Source organism: Narcine bancroftii, chromosome 7, assembly GCF_036971445.1.
Source record: "Narcine bancroftii isolate sNarBan1 chromosome 7, sNarBan1.hap1, whole genome shotgun sequence".
NCBI classification, from domain to species: domain Eukaryota; kingdom Metazoa; phylum Chordata; class Chondrichthyes; order Torpediniformes; family Narcinidae; genus Narcine; species Narcine bancroftii.
The window spans coordinates 85,193,763-85,219,390 of record NC_091475.1 but is presented as its reverse complement, the minus strand read 5'-3'; the positions used below and the strand labels follow the sequence as shown (position 1 = coordinate 85,219,390).

At 38.6% G+C, this 25,628-nt stretch overlaps 1 protein-coding gene across 1 annotated transcript in view; it reads right to left on the bottom strand.

Moving 5' to 3' along the window:
* The window catches only part of dis3 (DIS3 exosome endoribonuclease and 3'-5' exoribonuclease), a 64,818-nt gene that overhangs the window by 23,359 nt on the left and 15,831 nt on the right, over positions 1-25,628 (bottom strand). The window contains exons 4-12 of the mRNA XM_069890570.1: positions 22,579-22,652; positions 21,119-21,286; positions 15,678-15,833; positions 14,638-14,751; positions 14,408-14,545; positions 7,926-8,072; positions 2,875-2,991; positions 1,625-1,726; positions 1,304-1,368 (exon numbers count right to left, since the gene is read on the bottom strand). Of these exons, the coding sequence (XP_069746671.1) occupies positions 1,304-1,368; positions 1,625-1,726; positions 2,875-2,991; positions 7,926-8,072; positions 14,408-14,545; positions 14,638-14,751; positions 15,678-15,833; positions 21,119-21,286; positions 22,579-22,652 (1,081 nt within the window). The remainder of the gene's footprint in view (positions 1-1,303; positions 1,369-1,624; positions 1,727-2,874; positions 2,992-7,925; positions 8,073-14,407; positions 14,546-14,637; positions 14,752-15,677; positions 15,834-21,118; positions 21,287-22,578; positions 22,653-25,628) is intronic.

Sequence of the window (25,628 nt, the reverse complement as noted above, 5' to 3'; positions counted from 1 at the left end):
TCTTGTTCAGTTTGAAACTCAGGTGGATAAGGGAGAGAGGGCACAAGAAGAAACATGGAAACATGGGGGGGGGGGGGAGGGGGAATAGCTCTTTGAATGGAGAAGGACGGGGTAGAGAGCTGGAGGAAAGGAGACAAAGGGAAAAGAGAGAGAATGGAGAGTGGTCAAGCAGAAACCAGAGAAGTCAATGTTAATGCAATCCATTTGGACTCTCCAGACAGAATATTACGTGTTGCTCCTCCAGTTTCCAGGTGGTCTTGGTATGGCAGCACATGAGGCCATGGGCAGACACGTCAGCGCGGGAGTGAGGCGCAGAATTGAAGTGGTTGGCCAATGGGAGATCCCAGCCATTGATGAGGACAAAGCAAAGGTGTTCAGCAAAGCTATCCCCCAGTCTGCATCCAGTCTCTCAAATGTACAGAAGGCCACGATAGGAGTACCCAATTCAGTGGATGACTCACAAGTGTTGCTTCACTTGGAAGGACTGTTTGGATCCCTGAATGGTAGTGAGGGAGGTAGTGTGGTACTTCATGTGGTCACATGGGAAGGTGCCAAGGGGTCAATTAGCAGGAAGGGAATTAGTGGACAAGGGAGTCACAAGGGAGCAGTCCCTATGGAAGGCGGAGAGGGGAGGAGAAGACGAAATGTATTTGGTGGTTGGATAACATTGTATGTAAGTGACAGAAATTATACAGAATAATATGTTGGATGCAGAAGATGGTGGGGTGGAAGGTGAGGATAAAGGAAATCCTATCCTTGTTGCGTCTAGGGGCAGATGGGGCCAGGGCACCAGTGCGTAAAATGAAGGAGATCTGGGTAAAGGCAGAGATGGTGGTAGAGGGGAAGCCACATTTTTTGAAGAAGGAGACATCTTGGATGACCAGGAATGGAGGACCTCATTTATGGAGCAAATGCGACAGAGATGGAGGAATTAAGAGAAAGAAATAGAATCCTTACAAGGGACTGGGTGCGAAGTCAAGATAGTTGCAGGAGTTATAGAAAATGTCTGTAGGAAGATTGTCTTCTGAAATGGAGATAGAGAAATCAAGAAAGGGGAGAGTGTTGTCAGAGATGGACCAAATGAATGTGAGGTCGGGGTGAAAGTTAGTAGCAAAGTAAATAAAGTTAACACGGTCATCATGGGTGCATGAGGTAATTTTATTGTTTCTTTGGCAAATGTGATGAAGATTAGATCTCATCCAATTTTCACAATCTGAATTATTTCTTCCCAATAGTGGAGTAACTATCTTAAAAATTTGAAAACCAAGTTGATTTTAGGATGTGCACATAAAAACGAAGTTACCTCTCCACGTTGGATCTTAAGGAGCAAAGATCTGAGCTTAGCAGTTCTGGAACCATGTCAATTCTCTATTACAAAACAAAAATATCTTAATTATTAACAATAATGCCATTCTGCATTATTGCAGTCACTGAACTTGCAGAAACAAAATCACAATCATTGGGCTCCTATCAAAATCAATGGAGCAGCATGAATATAATTTTCCTAAAGCAATTGGTTCAATCACATGTGCAAGTTCTATCTAACAATGCTCTTATAACACAAACGATGTCCAATTAAAAGCAGTGCATTTTTAATTATTTTGATTAAAATTAGAATCCATACCTTCTCACAAAGATAAACTGTGGTTCCCCGATTTGCTGACTCTTGGTCCAGTGCATTTCCTGGACGAATGAAGTGGCTCACATCTGCTATATGTACCCCAACCTGCATTTCAATATTCATGAACAATATAAATTTGATATTCATAAACAACATTTTTATTCTCTAATTTGAATCTGCTGTGAAATCTTGCCAATAAATAGGCATTTATGAATATTACGAATTATAAATCACATCTTTGTTTTGGAGGTAGAAACCCACAATCTCAAACATTATCTATGTGAAGACATTTTCTATTTCACAAGGAACCATTTACACATTGAAAAAACATAACAAATTAATTAGTAATGAAAGAATGATCAGTCATCTTATCTGAAGCATTAAGAAACCTATTACTCTGCAGGAACCTAGTTATTTTCCAGTCATTACTCAATGAATTATTTTGCTTCATTTCAGAGCCTTCATTTAGAAGTTGAAACATATTAAATTCAATTGCCCCAAGAGTTCCAATTTGTTTAATATTTAATTTTCCAGTTGAGTTAGGAATAAGTGAATAATGTGCCATTGCAATAATCAGCTGTGATAAAGATCATACCTAAATATCTCAGTGGTCATCATACTTAAAATAGAATAGCTTCCTGTAATAAATATTTCTCAGATTCAGATTTATTGTCAGAGTACATATATGATATCACATACAACCCGGAGATTCTTTTTCCTGTGGGCGAGTCAGAATTACCACTTATTGGTAGTGCAAAAAAAAATGTACACAGCATATACATGGAAACAAAAAGATCTGTAAATAGATAGTGAATTTAAACAAACTGACTGTGCAATATAAAGAGAATTTTTAAAAAATCAATTAATTGAGGCCCCCCCCCCACCGATTGAGTTTGTTGTTGAGGAGTCTCCCAATAGTCTAAAAATCAATAAACCAATCTCATTTCAATACCTGCATTTCCATTTCTAATTTAACCTGGAAGTGAAAAAGAAACAATTGGTCACACTCAAGTCCCCCAGTCAAAATGAGAGGAATATGGGCCAAATACAGGCAAATGAGACCACCTTAGGTACATAACGTGGTTGGTTTGCTTAGGTGGGCTGGGACTGTTTCATTCAACTACTATTCTTTTGCTTCTAGTGCCCCTTCATTAATTCCTCAACCCAAATTATTTTTCAGATGACAGTCAAAAAGAGGCAGCCCAATCAACCATGCAATCAGATGCAAATATATAGTTCATGGCTGAACTTACCTCCAGATTTCCATTCTCTAATTCTCTACAATGCAGGGCATCATCGATATCAGTACATCCAGGAGGATCCACACTGCAGATATGGAGATGCCTGAGGTCCTTCCTCCTTTTCAAGTCCTGAAATTTAGGACTGCAAATTAGTGGATAGACTCTAATAATTAACAACTTTGTTGTTCATGAGTTTAGTTAAATTAATGGAAGATAACTAGATTAGGAAATTGTTAAATCTCAGACATTATATCAAAAGTAAATGACATATTTGCAGCTTATTTTCAACAGCATCAAACAGACGAGATGCTTACTCAGTTCCTTGAATTTAGTGGCATTATTTTTCTTAAAATAGGTCTAAACCATCTTCAAATGTGGTGTTGGGCACACACCACACCAATATTAAACATGACAAGTTTTTTAAATAACCAAAATTAACCACCTTTACAAAACATTCATTAAAAAATAAAATTAGCTTTCAAAAAGTTTAAACTTCAAAAATATGCTATCAATAAACACTGAAACAAGTAAAGTGTGCTGAAATGCATGAGCAGAACCACTGTGTACACTATTTTGTCTTGAACTGGACCTTCATTGGACTTCATTTACAATACTTTCCCAAGCCTAATATCGTCATATGTTGGTTCAGAAAGCATAGAAAGATGGTTGGAATAAAGCACCTTCGTTATCAAGAGTTGCATTCTACATTTTAGTGAAACAGACTTCAAGATGATTTGATGGACATTTATAAGAGAAAGGGAAAATATATTAGTTTCAAATTGAAAGTTTGATGTAAATAAGCTAGCAAGTGTTGCTTGAGGGGTAGAAATGCATCCTGAGAGAATTCAAAATTCGTTCCCCCAAAGTTCAAGATATGCAAATTATGTGAAAAAAGGAAGTTTTTCAATTCTCATTTCTTAACACATGCACAGATGACGCGGCTTTACGCAACAGAAAGTCATAATATTGACTGTTTTCTTCCCCACACCAACCCTCTCGGGATCACATGCACTAGGGCTCAATTTAATTTTGCACAAAGTCAGATCCATGCAAGATGACAGGAAGTGACTCCTTTACTGGAGTACACCAACCATTGAATAGGTAGCCTCTTCACATGGCCAATACCAAATCAATGAATTTCTTTACACAGCAAATGTACATATTGCTGAATGAGGCAGATTTCATTGCTTACAAGGGTAGTTATTTCAGGAAATTCAGGGCCAAAGTGATTTTGAGGGTTTGTTTTATTTCAATGAGAAAAAGAACCTTACACATTTTTCTCCTGTAACCGTTACCCCCAAATAAAAGTCTTTTTTCTATGCCTCAGAATTGTATGAGATGTTGAGATTTATCTGTTATAATACATGAAATATCTTAATTTTGTGCAGCACAGATTGGATTCATCAGGATGCCTTTGCATGTCCTTCCTATAAACAATTATGCTTCCTGGAAGCTGTAATTTATTTTTATTATATAGGTTTTATGTGCTACACATGCCAACTCAATAGTTATTTACAAATTTAAAAAATATTTTGTATTACAAGCATTTATAATCTATTGCGCTGCATTTAAGAAATCTCTGATTGCAAATGCATTCATCAAAATGCCACATTTTAAAAAATATAATTTCTTTGCTCCTGGTTAAAAGTTGTGAAGATTTTATAAATGCAACTGAATTAAAAATTTATCAGAATTTTAACCGAATCTAAATTTTCATCAAGTGGCAAGGTGATAAGAGATTTTGTAGTTCATTTTATAAATCATGAAAATTATTCTCTTCTATGCTGCTACATTATCTTTTTTTAAAAAAACTTTATTTATTCGTTCAAAAAACAAATAATATGACATTTGCAGCAATTAAACATAAACATGAATGTTTTTTTTTATACATAGAAAAAAAGAAAAAGAACCCCCCCTTCAGCTCTCCTAAGGAGAGCCATGAAGAAAAAAGAAAGAATATTAAAGAAGTTAAATATACATATTAAAATCTAATCAATATAAATTGAAATGTAAATATTCTGAGTATAACAACCACTTATTAATAAAAAAATTATAATTATCACGAAACATACGTAATTTTTTCCATTATTAAACAATATTTCATCTCATTATGCCATCTATCAATATCAATCATATTTGTATCTTTCCACGTACTAGCAGTACATTTTTTCGCTACGGATAAAGCTAAATATACAAAAATAATCTGGAACTTTTCTAATCACAAACCTTTCAGAGGTTGCAAACTACCCAATAAAACTACTGTTGGATCTAAAGCTATTTTAATCTTATACAGGTATTCTAAAAAAGATTGAATTTTCTTCCAAAAAGATAGTATATGAATACATAATCAAACAGCATGAAAAAAAGTTCCAACCGTATCACCACATCTAAAACACAAACCTGATTCATAAAAACCAATTAAAAAAAAAAAAATTTTCAGTTGTCAAATATAATTGATGTAAAAAATTATAATTAATCATTGCATAACGTGCATTTATCAATCTAGTTACACTATCAGAACAGACATCTAACCAATCCTCTTCAGAAAAAATAAAACCAATATGCACTTCCCATTTAATTTTAGATCCATCCCAACCCTTTTTATCCATACCACCCTGTAATATTTGATACATAGATGAAATATAACCCTTCTCTGGTACCTTTATTTTATTCTTTTTTAAAACTTTATTTATTCATTCAAAATACAGATAATAAGTAACATATATAATAAACAAAGCATGAACGTTATATTTTATATATATATATAAAAAAAAGGAAAGAAACCCCCCCTCTTTCAGCCAACTCTCCTAAGGAGAGCAATAAAGAAAAAAGAAAAAAAATAAAGAAAAGTAAAGCATACATATTAAAATCTAGTCGATATAAATCAAAATGTAAATATTCTGAATTTAACAATCACCTATTAATAAAAAAAACTATAGTTATCCACGAAACATAAGTAATTTTTTCCATTATTAAACAATATTTCATCTCATTATGCCAAAAGTCTCAAATTTAATCATTTCAGGTAAAATCATATCTCTACCGAACACGTTTTACCAAAGATCGAACTTGATAAAAAATACACTTAATCGGACTGTTTAAACCCCGAACATTAAAAGTAGCAAACTTCAACTTTGACATATCCACTAATATTACTAAAAATTAATAATATCAATATATAAAGACTCAGATCAATGTAAATAGGCCCTAAAATAGGAGAAAAAGAAACCACAAATTAAAGTCTAAATAAAATTAAAATTAAAAAGATAAAAAGAAAAAAAAACAAAAACTACCAAAAGGTAGTAATCCCTAAACAAAAGTTGGGTGTGGATCACCCACCAGTGGCTGATGACTAGTAGAACATAGAGCAAATTTCTCCCTCCCCAGCCAAACAAAGAATAACAAGATATCATAATGACATAAAAAGAAAATAAAAATAAAAAAGTTCTTCTATTCATCCAAGAAATTCCAGACTCGGCGACACCATTTCAAGGAAACGGACTCTTTCCATTCCCATTTCTGCCGTTTCTTCCGTTTCCAGAACAACCAGATTTTTCTTTAGGAGACAATAGTGGGCTACGTCTTTGTCCTCTTACATCTGGCAACGAGTCAGCAAAATTCATTGCTTTACACTCATTCTCAAAAAACCGAGATTGAAAGTCTCCACAAAACACCTTCAACACTGCCGGATAGCGAAAAGTAGACTTATAACCTTTACGCCACAGAACTTCTTTAACTGGATTAAATGGACGCCGACGCTGAATAACCTCTTGACTCAAATCAGGATAGAAAAAACTCTACTATTTTGAATCATTAACGGAGCTTGTCGTCTCACGTTTTGCACTGCTAAACGAAGTATAATTTCTCTGTCCAAATAATTCAAACATCGAATTATCACGGGTCTCGGTGGTTGACCAGGCAGAGGTCTTCTTCTTAAGGCTCTATGAGCTCTTTCCAATACCAGACCTCCAGAGAAAAATTCCTGCCCCAGTATTTGTGGAATCCACTCAGTAAAAAAACAAAGAGGATCTTGTTCTTCCATACCTTCTGGCAAACCAACAATCTTCACATTGTTCCTTCTACTTTGATTCTCCAAATAATCTACTTTCCTCTCTAACTCCCTCTCACGTTCTCGCAATTCTTTAATGGATTCTTCCACCTCCAACACTTTTTCTGTATTAGAAGCCACGTTGTTGACATTTCAAAAAAGCAGCCTGAAATTGTTTAAAATCCTCACAAGATGCTTCCACACGTATTTTAACTGTATCCAGTTCCAAACTGAGCCTCTGAGACATTTCATTCAGCATAGGCTGAATGATAAGGCTTAGCCGTTTACATTGTAATTCAGAAAAGCTCAGCCCTGCTTTCTCTTGCGTAGTGGCAGAACCAGGTAACTGCAGCTCCTGCTGCATCTCAACAACAGGCAGTTTAAGTTTTACTGCGGATCTGAACTCCCAGCGACGGCACCCCGACTTCCATAGGGGGCCGACATTGTTCTCCCCCCGCAACCCGTTGTTGCTTCAAAAACTCACAAAAAAAAAACAAAATATTCAGACTGGAGTATATCCTGGGGTATTTCAAGCAATGGAGTTGTCTTCTTGCGTGCCCCCTCCGTTAAAGTCGGCAGGCTGCCAGTATCAGAATCCACATCGGGGGTACACGCACCTTCCTCCTGAGAACGGGTAATTCCAGCGATGTCCTTCTCCTGGTGTATAGTAGTCATTTTTTCAGCTCCCACAGGCAATCTCTGTGGTTTAGGCTTGAAAGAAAGCAAATCTGAAATTGCAGCAGACTGTTCAGGCTCTAAATCTTCAACACTCCGAAAATGTAGTTTCTTCTGTACTTGCGGTTTAATCTTTTTACCATTAATAGCCATAACAATTCCTTGATACTTTAAACAAGTTTTAAAAAATTTAAACCTGAAAACAAAGTTAAAAACGGGTTCTTAAAAGTCTGGCCAGAGAGGTCGAGATTACACGTCTAGACTCTGCCATCTTGCCATGCCCCCCATGCTGCTACATTATCTTTAGATTTATAAATAATGTGCGCAATTAATACTATACCTCTTTTGTGATTCTCCAAGGCATCTTCGGCAGAAAACTAAGAACAGCCTGTGAGAAAGGCTGATGAGGGACATCATGTTCCAACAGAAGAACTTCAGTTTCTGTTTCTTTATCGCCAGCATTTCCTAGACTTCTGACAAAGTGACCCTGTAAAAATCCATCACAGTACATACTGTTCAGATTCTATTGTTTTGCCCGTGTTTATTTCTTTCCCCTGACCTCAAAGTTGAGGGGATAATGATACCGATGGGACGAAGCACATTCTGGTATCTACCACAGACAGTTACAATGCAACTACAAATGTGGACAACATGTGCCTGAAACCCATTCAACAGAAGTTATAAGAACTATATTCCCTTTTCAATAACCTAACCAGATATAATTTGTGTTGAGTTATTGATCAAGCAAATGGAGTGAGTTTGTTTAGCTGGAAAATTAGCCCTGGGAACAATGTAAACAGGAAACAAAATTAAAATCATGCAGTCGGCGTAATTATAAGAAGCATTGCTATTGTTTATATAAAGAATTGCACAAATGAAACAATTCATACACATTTCAAATTATAATTCTTGAACATCTGCTTTTTACCATATTTCTTCTTGGTCAAGGTATTTTAGCCCATCAAATCCATGATGGCACACAGAACAATTCTATTTTACCTGTCATCTTTCTTCCCACATCCTCAATCCTCTCAGATTCTACAACTTCCCAATAGATCAGAGGCAATATGTGGTGCCAATTAACTTTTAAACCTGCAAAGTTTTGAGATGTGGGAGGAAATCCACATTGAAGATATATCTGAGTAATGAGAATTTATTGTCATATACCAACAACTTCAATGTACAGATGCTTTCAAATTCTTATTGCTGCAGCCAAACAGGTACATAAATACACCAATTACAACACTGTTCATTAAATTGCCACAGTACATTAAAATACCACAAAGAAACTGCCCGTCCCCCAGAGGAACATTGCATAGCTGCAGCTGAGGTGAGCCCACACCAAGCAGCAGAACCATATAACATGCTTGTGTGCAAGGTGTTTTCCTCGGTGTGGGCACTATGGTTTGGAGATGTGCTGTATTGTCAGGTTGTACAAGTACAATCTGATAATAATAAACTAGAACTTGGACTTGAATATGACAAGACCAAAAGAGAGATAATAAATACAATATAATAAATAATAAATAAAATAATAAATGGTTAGAACAATAAAAAGGTGATTTCAATACAGGTATGCACCGCTTAATGTCCGTTCAGGCATCCGACTGCATACATGTCCGTCGTCCGAGGTCCCATAAGATTATAATAGTATTTAGAAATCTCAATTGGAGAACAGGACATAGTGGTAACTGGATGTACTGTTACGAACCCAGACCAAGGGTTACTTAAACAAAAGTTGTTTTTAATGATCTTTTAACATGAAAACAGGATCAAACTCTAACTTATTACTATTAACATAACTTAACCCTCTTCTAATTCTAAGTGCACATATGTGTAATGCGTATGTAATTTTAGAAAAGTTATTTAATTTATAGTCCAATCTCACTTGTCATTCCTTCAAGTTCACTGGTGCAGGCAATTCTTAATCTGTGCACAGAATTTAACATTTATGAAGTTCACCAGGCTTTGGTGCTTGAAAGGTAAATAGTTATCACTCAGGAAGGTTCTTGTCAGTTTTCAGAGAGAGATTTGTTGTTCCTGGACACAAACTGATCCCTTTAATCCACCACATCAGTGTCTTGCTAAAGAAACTTGTCCCATCAGGGTCTTCCAGATGATAACCTCTTTATTTCAGGTCACCACAGAGTTCCTTTTTTTTCCCTTATTTCAAGTGAAACATTAAGCAGCCAGTCATCTCTTGTGTAGACCACAAGGGGTTTGACCAGGCTGAACTAAGAATTCACAACCCTTCTGCAAAATGGGGTTTCCCACAACCTTGCCAACTTGCCCTGGTTCAGTCCCAGCAGCTGCTGAACTGTAAAATCGCAGAACTGAATTTTCTTTCTCTCTCTCTCTGAGAAACAGCCTCTTTTTTTCCCCCCCTCTCTCTTTCTGCTTGCAAAAACTGCATGACCCACTTAGAACAGCAAGCTGCAGCTCTGGAGTTCTGTCATCTGTTGCTTTCAAAACAACAATCCGTTAGTGAATTCCCTTGGGCACTCCCCAAAGCTTTTGCAAAGGCCTTTGGAGCCAGCCTGTCAAGCTTGAGCAGAGCTCCAATAATTTAAATGTGACCTTTACTAAAAAAAACCTGCCAAGCTTTATCTCCCAAAATCATACCCAATATATAAAACACAACATATTCTGTCACAGAACCCAACAACTTCCTGCACGCAATACATGTATCTCATGTCTTTTGTATACAATAGCTTATGTATGAAGGTACTGTACTTTCTATTTATCATGGCTCCCAAATGCAGCAAAACCACTGCTAGTGATAGCAACAGCAAGACTCAAGAGGCAAAGGAGAAGTATCGCTTTGGAAGTGAAACAGAAGGTTTTTATTAAACAACACAAAGGTGGAAAAATAGTGAATGCTATTGCTCGCGATTTAGGCATGTCGCAATTGACAGTCACGTTGATCCTCAAAGGCAAAGAAAAAAATTCTCCAAGCTTTTAAAGGATCGGCTCCACTGAAAGGCTTTCAGTGAAAATGCGAGAGGGACGTATCAGATGTGGAGAAATTGCTAATTTTTTTGAGAACCAAACACAAAAGTGAGTCTCTCTGACAATGCTGACAACTACTGCTAAGGCAAAAGAGCTTGTTCCAGATGCATAAAGAAAAAGTAAGACCAGACTACGATATTGAGTTTAGCACTAGCTCTGGGTGGTTCAGGCACTTCAAACAATGTTTTTTGCTGAATAATGTGAAAGTGAGTGGTGAGTCTGATGTGAAGGTAGAAGAATTTGTTGAAACCTTAGATAATCTAAGTGTAGAGGGAGGATATTTGTCCCAGAAAATTTTGAATATGGAGGAAAACTCCTTGCCTGAAAGAGCCTTAATCCACAAGGAGGTCAAGTCAATGCCAGGCTTTAAGGCTTTTAAAGACAGAGTGACAGTGTTGTGAGGAGGCAATGTTGCTGGCTACAAGTAAAGCCATTTCCTATTTGGCATCGTGAAAACCCCAGGGCTTTCAAGAACATTAACAAACACACCTTACTGGCTTATGACAGGAGCAATAAAGTCCTGGATGACACAAACGCTGTTTCAGGTTGCCCTTCTTCAATGGCCATCCCAATGAAATGGAGAAGTTCTGCTTGGAAGAAGACATACCTTTCAAGATTTTGCTAAATGTAGACAATGCTCCAGGACATCCACCTTTCATTGGTGACCTCTACTTCAACATCAAAGTGGTGTTCCTCCCACCAAACACCACCTCTTTAATCAAGCCCATGGTGCAGTATTCAGGGCCTACTACCTGAGGAGGACCTTTACTCAGGCTGTTGGTGCAACTAATGATACTGGCAAGACACTGATGCAGTTCTGGAAGGAGTACATTTTCCACTGCATAAGGAACCTTGCTTGGGCCTGGGATGATGTGACCCAAGAGTGCATGATTGGCATATGGAAAAAAAAAAGTGAAGTGGTATGTGCACGACTTTAAGGGATTTCAAAAAGATGTTAAGATTGCAAAAATTAATAGAACTGTATTGACATGGTAAACGACAACCTGAACCTTGACATAGATGATGAGGTCATTGAAAATTCCTAGAGGTGCTTCCTGAGGAACTAACAAAGGAAGAGTTGCTGGAGTTAGAGCAAGAGCGAATACACTTAAGATAAGGCAAGGGAAAAGGAAACTGTAGAAGGAGCAGAACAGGTGCAGAAGAGGTTCATTGTTAAGAGGTGAGCCAAATTCTTTGCAGACCATAATAGCTTGTTGAAGAGTGCTGAAGAGATGGACCCAAAAACTGAATGCTTCTCACTGATAGAGATGAATACTCATGCAGTGTTTTCTGCATATAACGAAATTTATGAAAAGAAAAAGCAAACAAAACAAACATATTCATATTCCTGAAGAAGCCGACATCTCCCCAAGTAGAGCCTCAGCCATGTCCTTCAGACATTAGAGTGACAGTTCATTAATGGCGGTAAGTCCACCTGAAACTCAGTGTTCCAGTGGAACACTATGAGAGAACAGTGATGTGGATGATCCTGACCCTCTTTGTTAAATTGTGCATGATATAGGTTAAGAAAGTATTTACATAAAAGTTTAAAAAGTAATCAGTTTAATTTGCACAAGTTCAGTATCCTATGTAGCTTTGCTAAGTATATACAGTAATATAGTGTTGGCACAATGTTCACATTTTATAACACCCAATTGCCCAGAACGTATTGTGGACATTAGCGGTGCATATCTGTAGATGAACCAGATCTTTCAAAGATCCTGGACCAGGTTAGGGTAGCTCAGGGTGGCTCAAGAACCTGATTGCTGTTGGATAAAAGCCAAAAGGTGCTAGACCTCAGGCTTCTGTACTTCCTGCTTAAAGGTAGCAGTGAGAAGAGGTTGTAACCATGGTGAGGAGTGTTCTTTATGATGATAGGCTGCTTTTTTTTGCAGGCAGTTCCTCGCATAAATGTTTTCATGGATGGAAGGTCAGTGTTCGTAATGATTGTAAACTATCTACAAACTACATGATTAGTAATTAAATCATATATAAAATTTTAAACTGCTACTGGGGAATTTCTGTCATCTACCAGCGTCCTATTGACGGCTATTTATTAATTTGATTCAAAAGGAGGAATACAACTCATACTATAGGCACTAAAACTGGAATATAGTAACCTATATGTTTCAACTTGAACATTCTTAAATTTAATTCTGAAATATCACAGATTTTAGAACAGTTCTCATTGACTGGAAAGCAGTAGAATGTAACTTCACTATTTATGTAAGGAGCAAGAAAGCAAGTTGAGGAAAATTTAGGGGTGATATCAGAGGTAAGTTTTTTTACTCAGAGAATGGCGGGTGTCTAGAATGGATTGTCAGAGGTGGTGTGGAGGCTCATTCAAAAGGGACATTCAAAAGACCCAGGTAGGCACATGATTGTAAGAAAAATAGAGGGTTATATACATGAAATAGGGGAAAATTCGATTGTTGTGTTTCCATAGGTCACCACAACATTGTGGTTTGAAGGGGCTGTAGTGTGCTATAATGTTCTAAGAACTGTAGACCCGTTAGCCTAACATTAGAACAAATACTGGAACTTATTATGGAGTGGTAACAACACATGGATAAAGATGAGAAGGATAAAGAAGAGTCCACATGGATTTCTGAAAAAGAAAATTGCTTTTGACAAATCTGTTGGAACTTCTTGAGCTTGCAACTTATAAAATTTATCATGTCTCACTGGCTGTTACGGTGTATTTGAACTTTGATAAGATACCAGAGACTGTAATTCAAAGCAAAATTAGAGCCTACAGTATTGGGGGGTGGGGGGGGGGGGGTGCGCGGAGGGGGTTAGGGCAGGGGAAGTGGTGATATGTTGGCATATTCTAAGGATTGGACAATGAACAGAAAACAGTTAAGGAATAATGGAATCCGTTTCAGATTGGAAGGAAAATGGAGTTAGGAAATGGACAGAACAGGAAAGACATAAAATTCTGGCAGCATTGTAAAGAAAAAGTACAATCAAAATGAGACCCAGAAGTGGAGTCAAAAGGTTTGGGAGGGGGGGGGGGGTGGGTGAGCGAGGTCAGAGCTGTTCAGAATCTATACCAATGATTTGTTTGAGAGGAATCAAATATCATATTTCAAAGTTTGCTCAGGATACAAAGCTAGGTGGCAATGCTACTGGTGAGGAAGATGCAGAGAGACTATGGGGATATAAACAAATGAAGTGAATACATGGCAGATGGAATCCAATATGAAAAACTGAGGTCAATTGTTTTGATGTGTCATAAGACAGAACAATTGCACTATGGGATCAATTATACGATTGCAGTTTATCCTTAATTAAATTATCAAGAATTTCAATGTTTTGTTTCATACTCCAAATAGCTATTGGCTGTCTAATAAAAGCCATTGTGAACTTGGAATAAAATATTAAAAGCCATGTTTAATTAAATTATGGACACACACAGCCATGATCATTCTCTAAACAATAAGGATGGTACAGGTACACGATCCTTTATCTGAAACCCTTGGGGGACAGTGTGTTCCGAATTTTGGATTTTTCCGGATTTTGGAAAGCCCACCCGAATTGTGCTGCCGTATCCACCCTCACCCCCTTCCAGTCGCCCGGCCACCTCCCCCGACCGCCGGTCCCTCGGCCGCCTGGCAGTTTCCCTCGACCACCTCCCCCAACCGCCGGTCCGCATTTACCAGATTTTGGAACTTTCTGGATTTTAGACGTCTGGATAAAGGATCATGTACCTGTATACATAACTCAAGTTTGATCCTTAAAATTTTATTTTGCCTACTGTATGTAATCTTTCCTTAGGTAAATGAAACAAGAAGGTTTAAACAAGAGACTTACATTGGGATAACGAGAATTTCTTGGCCAACCATCAATTACAACAATTATTCTCTGCTTCTCAAGTGCAGCAGACTGTCGTGTTTCGATTCGAATCCTAGGTATCCTGCGGTCTGCCGGTGTGAACAAATGTCTTGTTGACTTGAAATACAGACAAAAATACAAGTAGTAGGCATGCATATTTTTAATTATTATTTATACTTTATAATGTTAATTATCAGCTATTGACTCACCTCTTTAATTTCTGACTTTGAAATCATGCCACAGAACGGTCTCCAGTTTCTTTTAATTATCCCAACCACTTTACCTGTCGGCTTTGAAGCATTCTTACTTGTAAAATTCTTCATCTTAAAGAAAAAATAAAACTTGTTTAAAATGGTAAATTTTCAATTTTTATAAGTTTCAAAACAATTTGATAACAGCGAATCAAATTCTCCAACTTGCATTCATGCGAAAATGTTTTATAGGTACATAAAGTCTTTGATGCAAATATTGAAAAGCATACAATTTCTAAAATATGGGTAATTCATCAAAACACAAAATTATGTAACAGCACACCTTACGAAATGTTTTATTGCAATATGCTGATTAGAAGCATTTTAGTTGCACAATCAAAAGGCAAATATTTTGTAGTTAATAGCAACAGCCACCCTTCCACCTACCCTGAATTAATTGAATTTGGTTAAATATTTTAATTGTGTGTTCTTAATTGATAATCTATTTCAGTTTCTGTTTTATTGCCTTTACAAATTTAATAAAAGGTTTAATTTTTAAGTGTCTTTTAATCTTTTCAAACTCAGAGTCAGAAACATTGTATACTTGGGCAATCTACTAAGGCAAATGTTTACGTCCATCTACTTGGTTCTATACATCCCATGTGACACCTTTCTCACAATTGGCTTCTTTGGTGTGGATCAAATAGCTGGATGAGAATTTCCTAAGAATGCTCACCTAATTTGGTGAGAAAAATCAATAGTGATTGTAAAATCTATGGCATCATTATACGTGCTTCCATCCTCTTAAAAAAAATCAGTCTTTTGATATCTTAAAGTGCACGGTCTCTTAATTTCAACTCTCATCATAACCACCAAACATTGCCTCAAAATCAAACATCTGATGGTTATCAAGGCAAATAATTAAGTTTATATGAAATTTATCATTGTTCAACTTCCAGATGCAGGAAAATTTTGCAAAATAAATTCTTATTATTGTGATGTATTCTTTCTATCTAACTGGAAGCAATACAGTAAATTGTCACAGCATTAGACCGTACAAGATGTTCTCGTTCCTCCTCTCCATCTTCAACTTGTCCTTCATCTTGAAGGATGACTGCTGATGGTGCAATCCACATCTCTTTGGGAAGCAATTCAACAGCAACTATGTCTTCATGAATAGCACGATTAAGATTCTTCAGCCCTTGAATAAGGATCTGTAATAACACAAATTCAATCTAATATTAATTTGTCTTCATTATATTTTTCCAATTCATTTACAAGTATCCAATTAATGTTGCAACAATGCATTATACATGTATTTAATTGCATTGCTGATATTCAATTAAAGTAAGACAGCTGAAAGAAACTGCTTATCATGTGATCACATTATTTGCTGAACTAGAAAAAAGTCTTTGAGATTCGGTAACATTTTATAATTCGAGCCCATGAGGAACTGTAATGAATTACTTTGCCTACTCTTAGCAAAGTACATACACTGCCTTTGTAACAGGAGATTTTCAACTTCTCTCAAGTGGGTACCTTTATTTTAAATTGTAATGGATAAATATTGGAAGGAATTTGGTAAGATTACAGTAGGTTACATACATACACACACATTTTAAAAGACTGAAGAATTACTATTCAGGAAATTGCAGGATCTATGGAGAATGTTATGCACATTTCACAAGTAGGTGCTAAAGCTCACTGAAAGGTCACTCCTTTGTTTTGTTTATCTAAGACAACAGATGGGAACTCCTGTTATTTGCTGAAGGTGGTGGGGGTTTTTGCAAGTGAGAGAGCCACATGGCCTTTCTGGCAGTTGGAGAGAGAGGGTAAGAGAGAGAAAGTGAGCGAGCGAGAGAGGGCGCGAGAAAGAGAGAGAGAGAGAGAGAGAGAGAGTTCAACAAGCTCTCTCAGCTAGTGTGCGTGAGACACTGAAAGCAATTGAACAGTGCAAGCCAGGAAGCTTGTTAAAACGAAAGCTCCAGAGCAGTGGGTGGCAGTGCTATCTGTCTGAGGTTTCTCTTGGAGAATTGCCTGCATCTAAAGAACTTGGAAAAATGAGAATTGAGATTGAACTGTGAATCAAAGAACTTTTCTTAAATTTACACACACATTCCATACACGTGCGCTTAGAAGTAGAAGGGGGTTAATTTGAGTTAGTTAAGTATAGAGATAAGTTAAAGTTTGATTCTGCTTTCATCTTTAAAGTTCATTAAAAATAACTTGCTGCTGGGTTTTGGGGTCCTTTGGGCTTGTAACAAAATCAGTTAATATATTTGTCCTTTATTCCGTCAGAATTTATTTTCTCCTCCCAAATTAGTCCTGATCATTAAAAGCTGGCCTTGTCAACAATGCTGACATTCCTCAAAATAATTAAATCTAAACAGGTCATTTGATGCCCAAACTTCCATTTTTCACTATTGCATTAAGCATTCTTAAAAATGTACAATTTTGCTGCCAAATGGTAATCTATTTAATTTCTGAAAGAACTAGCTGTATCATACAATCAGTCAGCCGGAGCCCCAATTAGAGCTTGGCTAAAAAGTTAAAAGCTCTAAATTCATGCCAGCTCTTTAGAAATGACAACACTAAAGCTCAAGACTTGATTTACACCCTGGCTTCTGATTAGAACTTGATAGAAAATATGGAGGAAAAAAAAACCCCAATCTATTGCAAGGACTCATCAATTGGACTGGAGATGTCCAATGTCTGCTGTCCATTTCCCTTCTCAAATGCAAAGGTACCAGCTTTTGAGCAATTATCTCCAATCAATATCCATGCCTCCAATCTTTCCCACTTCAACAATGTGTGTTTTCTATATTGCTGCCACAGTAGAAATGAACTTGGGTGTTCTTATTCACAGTTACCTTTACTATTTTCAATCAACCTCTCCTTTTTCACATTTGCTTCTCAATTACTTGTATTTGTTTCCTTTTCAGCTGTTCACTATTTTTGTGACTTTTCCCCTCAACTCCTTGATGTGAAGACTGAAGATCTTCATCTACTGTCAAATGTGAGCATAAAGCATGGATAATGGGACATAGTTCTTTGAAGGTAAAATCACATATGGTTTGGGTGGTGAAGAAAGCTCATGGCACGTCAAACCATTAAATATAGGAGTTGGGATGTTACGTTAAAATTCGACAAGTCATTGATGAGGCCATATTTGGAGTATGGTGCGCATTTTGAACAGAGTATAGGAAAGATATCAACAATTTGAAGAGAGTGCAGAGAAAATTTACTAGAATGTTGCCGGGGTTACAGGGTCGGAGTTATAGGGAAAGGTTAAAGAAGTTGATTTAGGTATTTAAAATTACTAGGGGTATAGAGTGGACATAGTGAGGCTTTTTCTTTTAAGAAGAGGAGATACAAACAAGAGGATGTAAGTTGAGTTAGGGGGCAAAACTTTAGAGGAAACATGAGGAGAGACTTCTTTACTCAGACAGTGGTGGTTGTGTGGAATGAGCTTCCATAAGATGTGGTAGAGGCAGGCTTGATATTAGCATTCAAAGAGAAATTGGATATGTATATGGACTGGAAAGGAATAGAGAGTTATGGATTGAGTGTAGGCCAGTGGGGTTGGGAGCAATTATTTGGCATGGATGAGAAGGGCCAAGTTGGCTTGTTTCTGTTCTGTAATTGTTATATGGTTATATATGGAATAAAGGAGACTATCATAAGACAACATAATAACCAATTAGTTGATCTACTTCAGCACTATAATGCTGGACGTTAGGTGGTTCGCAAATTCCATTAGATGAACAAGTGGAAATGGAACAAAAAGCCCTAAAATGCCAGTGAACTTGGTAATGTAAATGTTAAAACCTTTTTTTTTAAACTCCTAGTTAATTTTGTGCCTGTCTCTTTAAGGGACTATTGTTTGTTGTGTTACTATGATGTAATATGACATAATATCTGCCCACACTAACAACTTGCTCATAATTCGACAACATGTGAAGGAAGTGTGAGCCCAAGAAATTTTATTTGAATTTTTCTATATAAATATCGTTATGCATCTCTTTAAAGTTTCAGCTTCTTTATACATGTTTTACATCTCCATCATACAGTAAATAGTTTGTTATTCATTGTTATGAAAGTCTTAATTTGAAGCTATGCAAAAAGATTATCCATTTTATCAACAAAATAAAACTACATAATTAACAGCCACAGAGTTAGATTTATTGGATTAAAGAGATTGAAATTCAGAATATCGTAGCTCATACTTTTGCAAGATGATACTTTGAAATTAGGATATATTAGAATAAGGAAAGGGTTGTCTATAACAACCAGGTCAGGATATTTTGGCATGCCCATATACATTGTGACCAGAAATCAAAATTATTTGGTAAAATACAAGGATGATTAACAGTTTCAAAAATTCTTAGGAGTCTAAAAAACATATACAGGTACACGATCCTTTATCCAGATATCTAAAATCCAGAAAGGTCCAACGTCCAGAAAGGTCCAACGTCCAGAAAGGTCCAACGTCCAGAAAGGTCCAACGTCCAGAAAGGTCCAACGTCCAGAAAGGTCCAACGTCCAGAAAGGTCCAACGTCCAGAAAGGTCCAACGTCCAGAAAGGTCCAACGTCCAGAAAGGTCCAACGTCCAGAAAGGTCCAACGTCCAGAAAGGTCCAACGTCCAGAAAGGTCCAACGTCCAGAAAGGTCCAACGTCCAGAAAGGTCCAACGTCCAGAAAGGTCCAACGTCCAGAAAGGTCCAACGTCCAGAAAGGTCCAACGTCCAGAAAGGTCCAACGTCCAGAAAGGTCCAACGTCCAGAAAGGTCCAACGTCCAGAAAGGTCCAACGTCCAGAAAGGTCCAACGTCCAGAAAGGTCCAACGTCCAGAAAGGTCCAACGTCCAGAAAGGTCCAACGTCCAGAAAGGTCCAACGTCCAGAAAGGTCCAACGTCCAGAAAGGTCCAACGTCCAGAAAGGTCCAACGTCCAGAAAGGTCCAACGTCCAGAAAGGTCCAACGTCCAGAAAGGTCCAACGTCCGGCGTGGGAACAGTGGTTGGGGGAAGGGGGAGACTGCCGGGTGGCCAGGGGACCAGCGACTGTGGTTGGGGGAGGTGGGCCGGTTGACTGGAAGGGGGTGGGGGTGGATACTGCAGCACAATTCGGATGGGCTTTTCGAAATCCGGAAAAATCTGAAATTCAGAACACACTATCCCCCAAGGGTTCCGAATAAAGGATTGTGTACCTGTACTTAATTTTATGATAATACATTTTATCTTCCCAATGCCAAGAATGAACTGATGCAAAGTGACATAAAACCTGAACAAAAATGCAACAGCCAAAAAGGTTTGTGACACACCATATCAGTATTTGCGACCTAAGGAAATAGTCTTCCTGTACACGAGAGATCTAACATTTTAAAATCAAATAAATAAAATGAGCACAAACCATTATAATTTGGTAAAAGCAGAAATGCTCCTGAGATATAATATGCAATATACTAGCCAGTAGACAAAAAAAGCTATCTTGATTTTCTACAATTATAGTATAATTTTGATTATTCGAAATGGTTGGGACGGCACCCATGTCAGATACATGTTTTTTTTTGGATAACTGGTCATTTTTTTTTTTAAAAACAGCCCAGTAGCAACAGCAAATCACTTGTAACAGTGTATAAACAGCAAACATCAAGGAAAGGCTTTTAAAGCACAAAATAATGTTTAATTCACACCAAAAAAAAACAAACTGAACAAAATACGGTAAGATAAATCAACAAACTCTTGAAATTCTACTCATAATCACAATGCTATTTGCAGATCCCTTTGCCATCACAAAACCCTCGGTTGCTCTGTCGAAATGAGTATGGTGCAGAAACAAAATTCGGAAAAATCAAGATTTTTGATTGTTTCAAAAATCCTTATTTATCTGATATTAGGATTTCAAAGAATTTGATTTTGGATAATCGGAGTTATAATCTACTTCGTTAAAATGATTGACCAGTCCTCGCTGGAATCTTCAACCAAGAAGCCATGGCAAAAATCAGTACGTAATTCCTACAGTGTCTAAAGGAATTGGTTTCTGAGATTACCTCATATGAAGCAATTGGCCTTCGTGCAACATCTTTACTCTTATAATCTGAATTTCATCAGTATTGCAAAAGCCAGGAAAGATAATTTACACTGTGGGGTTTATAATTTATAAGTGGACTAACAGTCAAAACCATTGATATTGAATCCTTGCAGTCAAAGGCAACATATTTTCATCAACCAGATTTAAAGAGATCCAAGTTTAAAACAAATGGTCCATCCAAGAAAATTTCCAATCTATTTCCCTCAAAAAACTTCACAATTAGATGAATGAATGCAAATGACCAGACTTGCTTTCACAGTCACAAGTACCCCGGCTACTTGCCTCTGCCATTATCTTTTGCCACGTTGTTTCGAGCTCATTTTCAGACCTCTCAGTTTGGTCTCCAAATAGACCTCAAACATTTATTCTGCATTGTCTGTTGTGTACAATGAAAGAAATAGATTCACCTGTTTGCTTTTTCCTTCTTCACCATGGACCCAGACTATAGCTTCCAGATAGTTGTCTCTGCTGGCTCGAAAGGTTCCTTGGAGGTAAGAATTAGACTTCAAACCTTGCTGAATTTTGGATAGAGGCAAATGTTCTGCAAAAATCAGCTTACTGCTCTCTATGTCTTTCTAAAATGAAGCAAAATTTTGGTTATCTACAAATCAGAAAATCATTTTGAGTCCCTTATATTATCCAAGCAATTTCATATTCAAAAACATTTTCATTCATTTTCCATCATGGTTGATCAAACTTGAACTCACATTCTTTTGTTCTGTGCTAAGAAATAAAAACAAATCAATGAAAAGCTACAATAATAAACTTACCAAACCTTTCTGACACATCCCCTGAGTCCTGATGACACTGTGATGGATTATATCATATTTTATATTGCATATAGATATGTTTTTGAAGGAGATAGATTGTGGGAGTAGTGTAGGTCACAATCAAACACAAACACCTCCCTCACAAATCAGATCTCATTTAAAATGCCAGAGCTCTGCTCAAGCCAGAAGTCCAGGCTCCAAGTGCCTTTGCAAAAACTTTGAGAAGGTCTATAGAGACTGCTGTGGAGGAATGGATTATTGTTTTGAAAGCAACAGATGAACAGACTCAGAAGATTGCTGCAATCTGTCTGGTTGCAGTTTGCTGTTCTAAGAAGGTCATGTGGTTTTCCAAGGGGAGAAAGAGAGAGAGAAAACTAGTTTTTTGCAGCATGGCAATCTGGCAGCTTGTTTAAAACCCTATTTTGAAGACTGATTGTGAGTTCTGAAGTCAGCCTGTTGAAAACAACCCATGTGGTCCATACAAGAGGAAATGGCTGGCTAGAGTGTTTCATCTGAAAGAAGGGAAACAAAAAGGAACTCTGTGGTGACCTATAGAAGACGTTATCATTTGGAAAACCCTGATGGGGCAAGTTCCTTCGGCAAGACACTGAAGTGGCAGTGTGTGAGACCATGGTCAGAGATGTCGCCATGGGAATGGGGCAGGGAATTGCAGCAATCTCCCAGACTGCGTCCAGTCTCACCAATGTAGAGGAGACCACAATGGGAGCACCAGATGACCCTTCCAATTACAACAATTAACAGGGATTTGGACAGGAATGGATCGAGAAGGAGTAGAGGACTATGAGCCTCATGTGGGCAAATTGGATTAGACATGGATTTGTTGGACCAAAGCATCAACACTGTATTAATAAAAAGTTATCTTCTGGCCTAACATGCATGACTAAGCCTCAAGTTTTGTTGAAGATTCAGTGAAAACAATAATGATTTACAAAACAAACAGTTATTTATATTGCTTTTAATATTAATATAATCATTCCCATCTTCCTTAGTCACAAAATAAGATTGCAAGGGCCAATATAAAACATTAAAATCTCTTTAAGTTACTTTATAATGCAAATCATTTGCAAAGTACTTACAGTAGTATCAGAAATACAAGCTAGCCTATCAATTAGTTCAGGATTTCCAGCCAAACTCTTGATATATTCATCACCTAAAAGCAAGACATGGTGGAGAAAAAAATTGTTAATTATTGAACCTTGCAGAATCATAAACCAATCGATAGGAGACACAAGAAACAAAGAGAGCGGGCCATTCAACTGTTCAATAAGATCATATCTTTTAGTTCAATCCTATTTTCCCATATTAAACTTTTCCCCTTGATTCCCATAATACCTGTACCATAAAATCTTAAATGTATCAAACTATTAAGTTAGGCTTGGGAAGCATATAAGCTAAGATTTTTACTGCAATTTGGCACATGTGAGAATAAACAAACCTCAGAGCATTCAATATTCAAATACCTATTCTAGATAGTTGAACATTAACATGTATGTTAATAGGAATGATAGATTTCATTTCTATTATTTTTAGCATACAAGTGAAATATCGCAATATATTTTCCATTACTGACTTAAAATATTCTATCGTTTTGTTAATTTTAAATGAACTGGATGATCTACAGAAGCATTTTAATATGAAGATTTCACTATACCTTCTCCAAAACCAGACTTTATTTGTTGCTTATTTCACGTTAACAACAAAATTTTTGAATGAATATCATCAATTGGTATTAGTATTATAATTAATTACAGTAACCCTCTTGTTCAAAGTGATAACAAAGTTCCATGCGCACCAAGTGTTCCAAGAACCAGTTTTCACATAAGGAACAATTCTTCTTTGGCTTGGCTTCGCGGACGAAGATTTATGGAGGGGGTAAATGTCCACGTCAGCTGCAGGCTCATTTGTGGCTGACAAGTCCGATGCGGGACAGGCAGACACGGTTGCAGCAGTTGCAGGGGAAAATTGGTTGGTTGGAGTTGGGTGTTGGGTTTTTCCTCCTTTGTCTTTTGTCAGTGAGGGGGGCTCTGCGGTCTTCTTCAAAGGAGGTTGCTGCCCACCGAACTGTGAGGTGCCAAGATGCACGGTTTGAGGCGATATCAGCCCACTGGCGGTGATCAATGTGGCAGGCACCAAGAGATTTCTTTAGGCAGTCCTTGTACCTCTTCTTTGGTGCACCTCTGTCACGGTGGCCAGTGGAGAGCTCGCCATATAACACGATCTTGGGAAGGCGATGGTCCTCCATTCTGGAGACGTGACCTACCCAGCGCAGTTGGATCTTCAGCAGCGTGGATTCGATGCTGTCGGCCTCTACCATCTCGAGTACTTCAATGTTAAGGATGAAGTCGCTCCAATGAATGTTGAGAATGGAGCGAGACAACGCTGGTGAAGCGTTCTAGGAGCCGTAGGTGATGCCGGTAGAGGACCCATGATTCGGAGCCAAACAGGAGCGTGGGTATGACAACGGCTCTGTATACGCTTATCTTTGTGAGGTTTTTCAGTTGGTTGTTTTCCAGACTCATTTGTGTAGTCTTCAAAGGCGCTATTTGCCTTGGCGAGTCTGTTATCTATCTCATTGTCGATCCTTGCATCTGATGAAATGGTGCAGCGAGATAGGTAAACTGGTTGACCGTTTTGAGTTTTGTGTGCCCGATGGGAGATGTGGGGGGGCTGGTAGTCATGGTGGGGAGTTGGCTGATGGAGGACCTCAGTTTCTTCAGGCTGACTTCCAGGCCAAACATTTGGCAGTTTCCACAAACAGGACGTCAAGCGCTGAAGAGCTGGCTCTGAATGGGCAATTAAAGCAGCATCATCTGCAAAGAGTAGTTCACGGACAAGTTGCTCTTGTGTCTTGGAGTGAGCTTGCAGGCGCCTCAGATTGAAGAGACTGCCATCCGTGCGGTACTGGATGTAAACAGCGTCTTCATTGTTGAGGTCTTTCATGGCTTGGTTCAGCATCATGCTGAAGAAGATTGAAAAGAGGGTTGGTGCGAGAGCACAGCCTTGCTTCACACATTGTTAATGGAGAAGGGTTCAGAGAGCTCATTGCTGTATCTGACCCGACCATTGTTGGTTTTCATGCAGTTGGATAACCATGTTGAGGAATTTTGGGGGCATCGATGCGCTCTAGTATTTGCCAAAGCCCTTTCCTGCTCACGGTGTCGAAGGCTTTGGTGAGGTCAACAAAGGTGATGTAGAGTCCTTTGTTTTGTTCTCTGCACTTTTCTTGGAGCTGTATGAGGCAAAGACCATGTCAGTAGTTCCTCTGTTTGCGCGAAAGCCGCACTGTGATTCTGGAGAACATTCTCGCAACACTAGGTATTATTCTATTTAGGAGAAACCTAGCGAAGATTTTGCCTGCAATGGAGAGCAGCGTGATTCCCCTGTAGTTTGAGCAGTCAGATTTCTCGCCTTTGTTTTTGTACAGGGTGATGATGCTGGCATCACGAAGGTCCTGAGGCAGTTTTCCTTGGTCCCATCAAAGCTTGAAAAACTCATGCAGTTTGACATGCAGAATTTTGCCGCCAGCCTTCAGACCTCTGGGGGGATTCCATCCATACCTGCTGCTTTGCAACTTTTCAGTTGTTCAATTGCCTTATATGTCTCTTCCCGGGTGAGGACCTCATCCAGCTCTAGCCTTAGGGGCTATTGAGGGAGCTGAGCAGGGCGGAATCTTGGACTGAGCGGTTGGCACTGAAAAGAGATTGACCTCAGTTGAGGATGGAGATCTTGTCGCTGAGGAGGACTTTGCCGTCTGAGCTGCGCAGCGGGCTTTGGACTTGGGGTGAGGGGCCATACACAGCCTTTAGAGCTCGTAAAAAACCCTGAAGTCGCCAATGTCCGCGCTGAACTGGGTCGTTTGGCGAGGCTAGGCCACCACTCATTTTGGATCTCCCGGAGTTTGCGCTGAAGATGGCTACATGCGTGACGGAAGGCTTGGGGGGCGGGGGCGGAGGGGCGGGGGGCGGAGGGGCGGGGGGCCGGAGGGGCGGGGGCCGGAAGGGGCGGGGGCCGGAGGGGCGGGGGCCGGAGGGGGGCGGGGGGGCCGGAGGGGCGGGGGCCGAGGGCGGGGGGGGGCCGGTAGGGGCGGGGCCGGAGGGGCGGGGGCCGGAGGGGCGGGGGGCCGGAA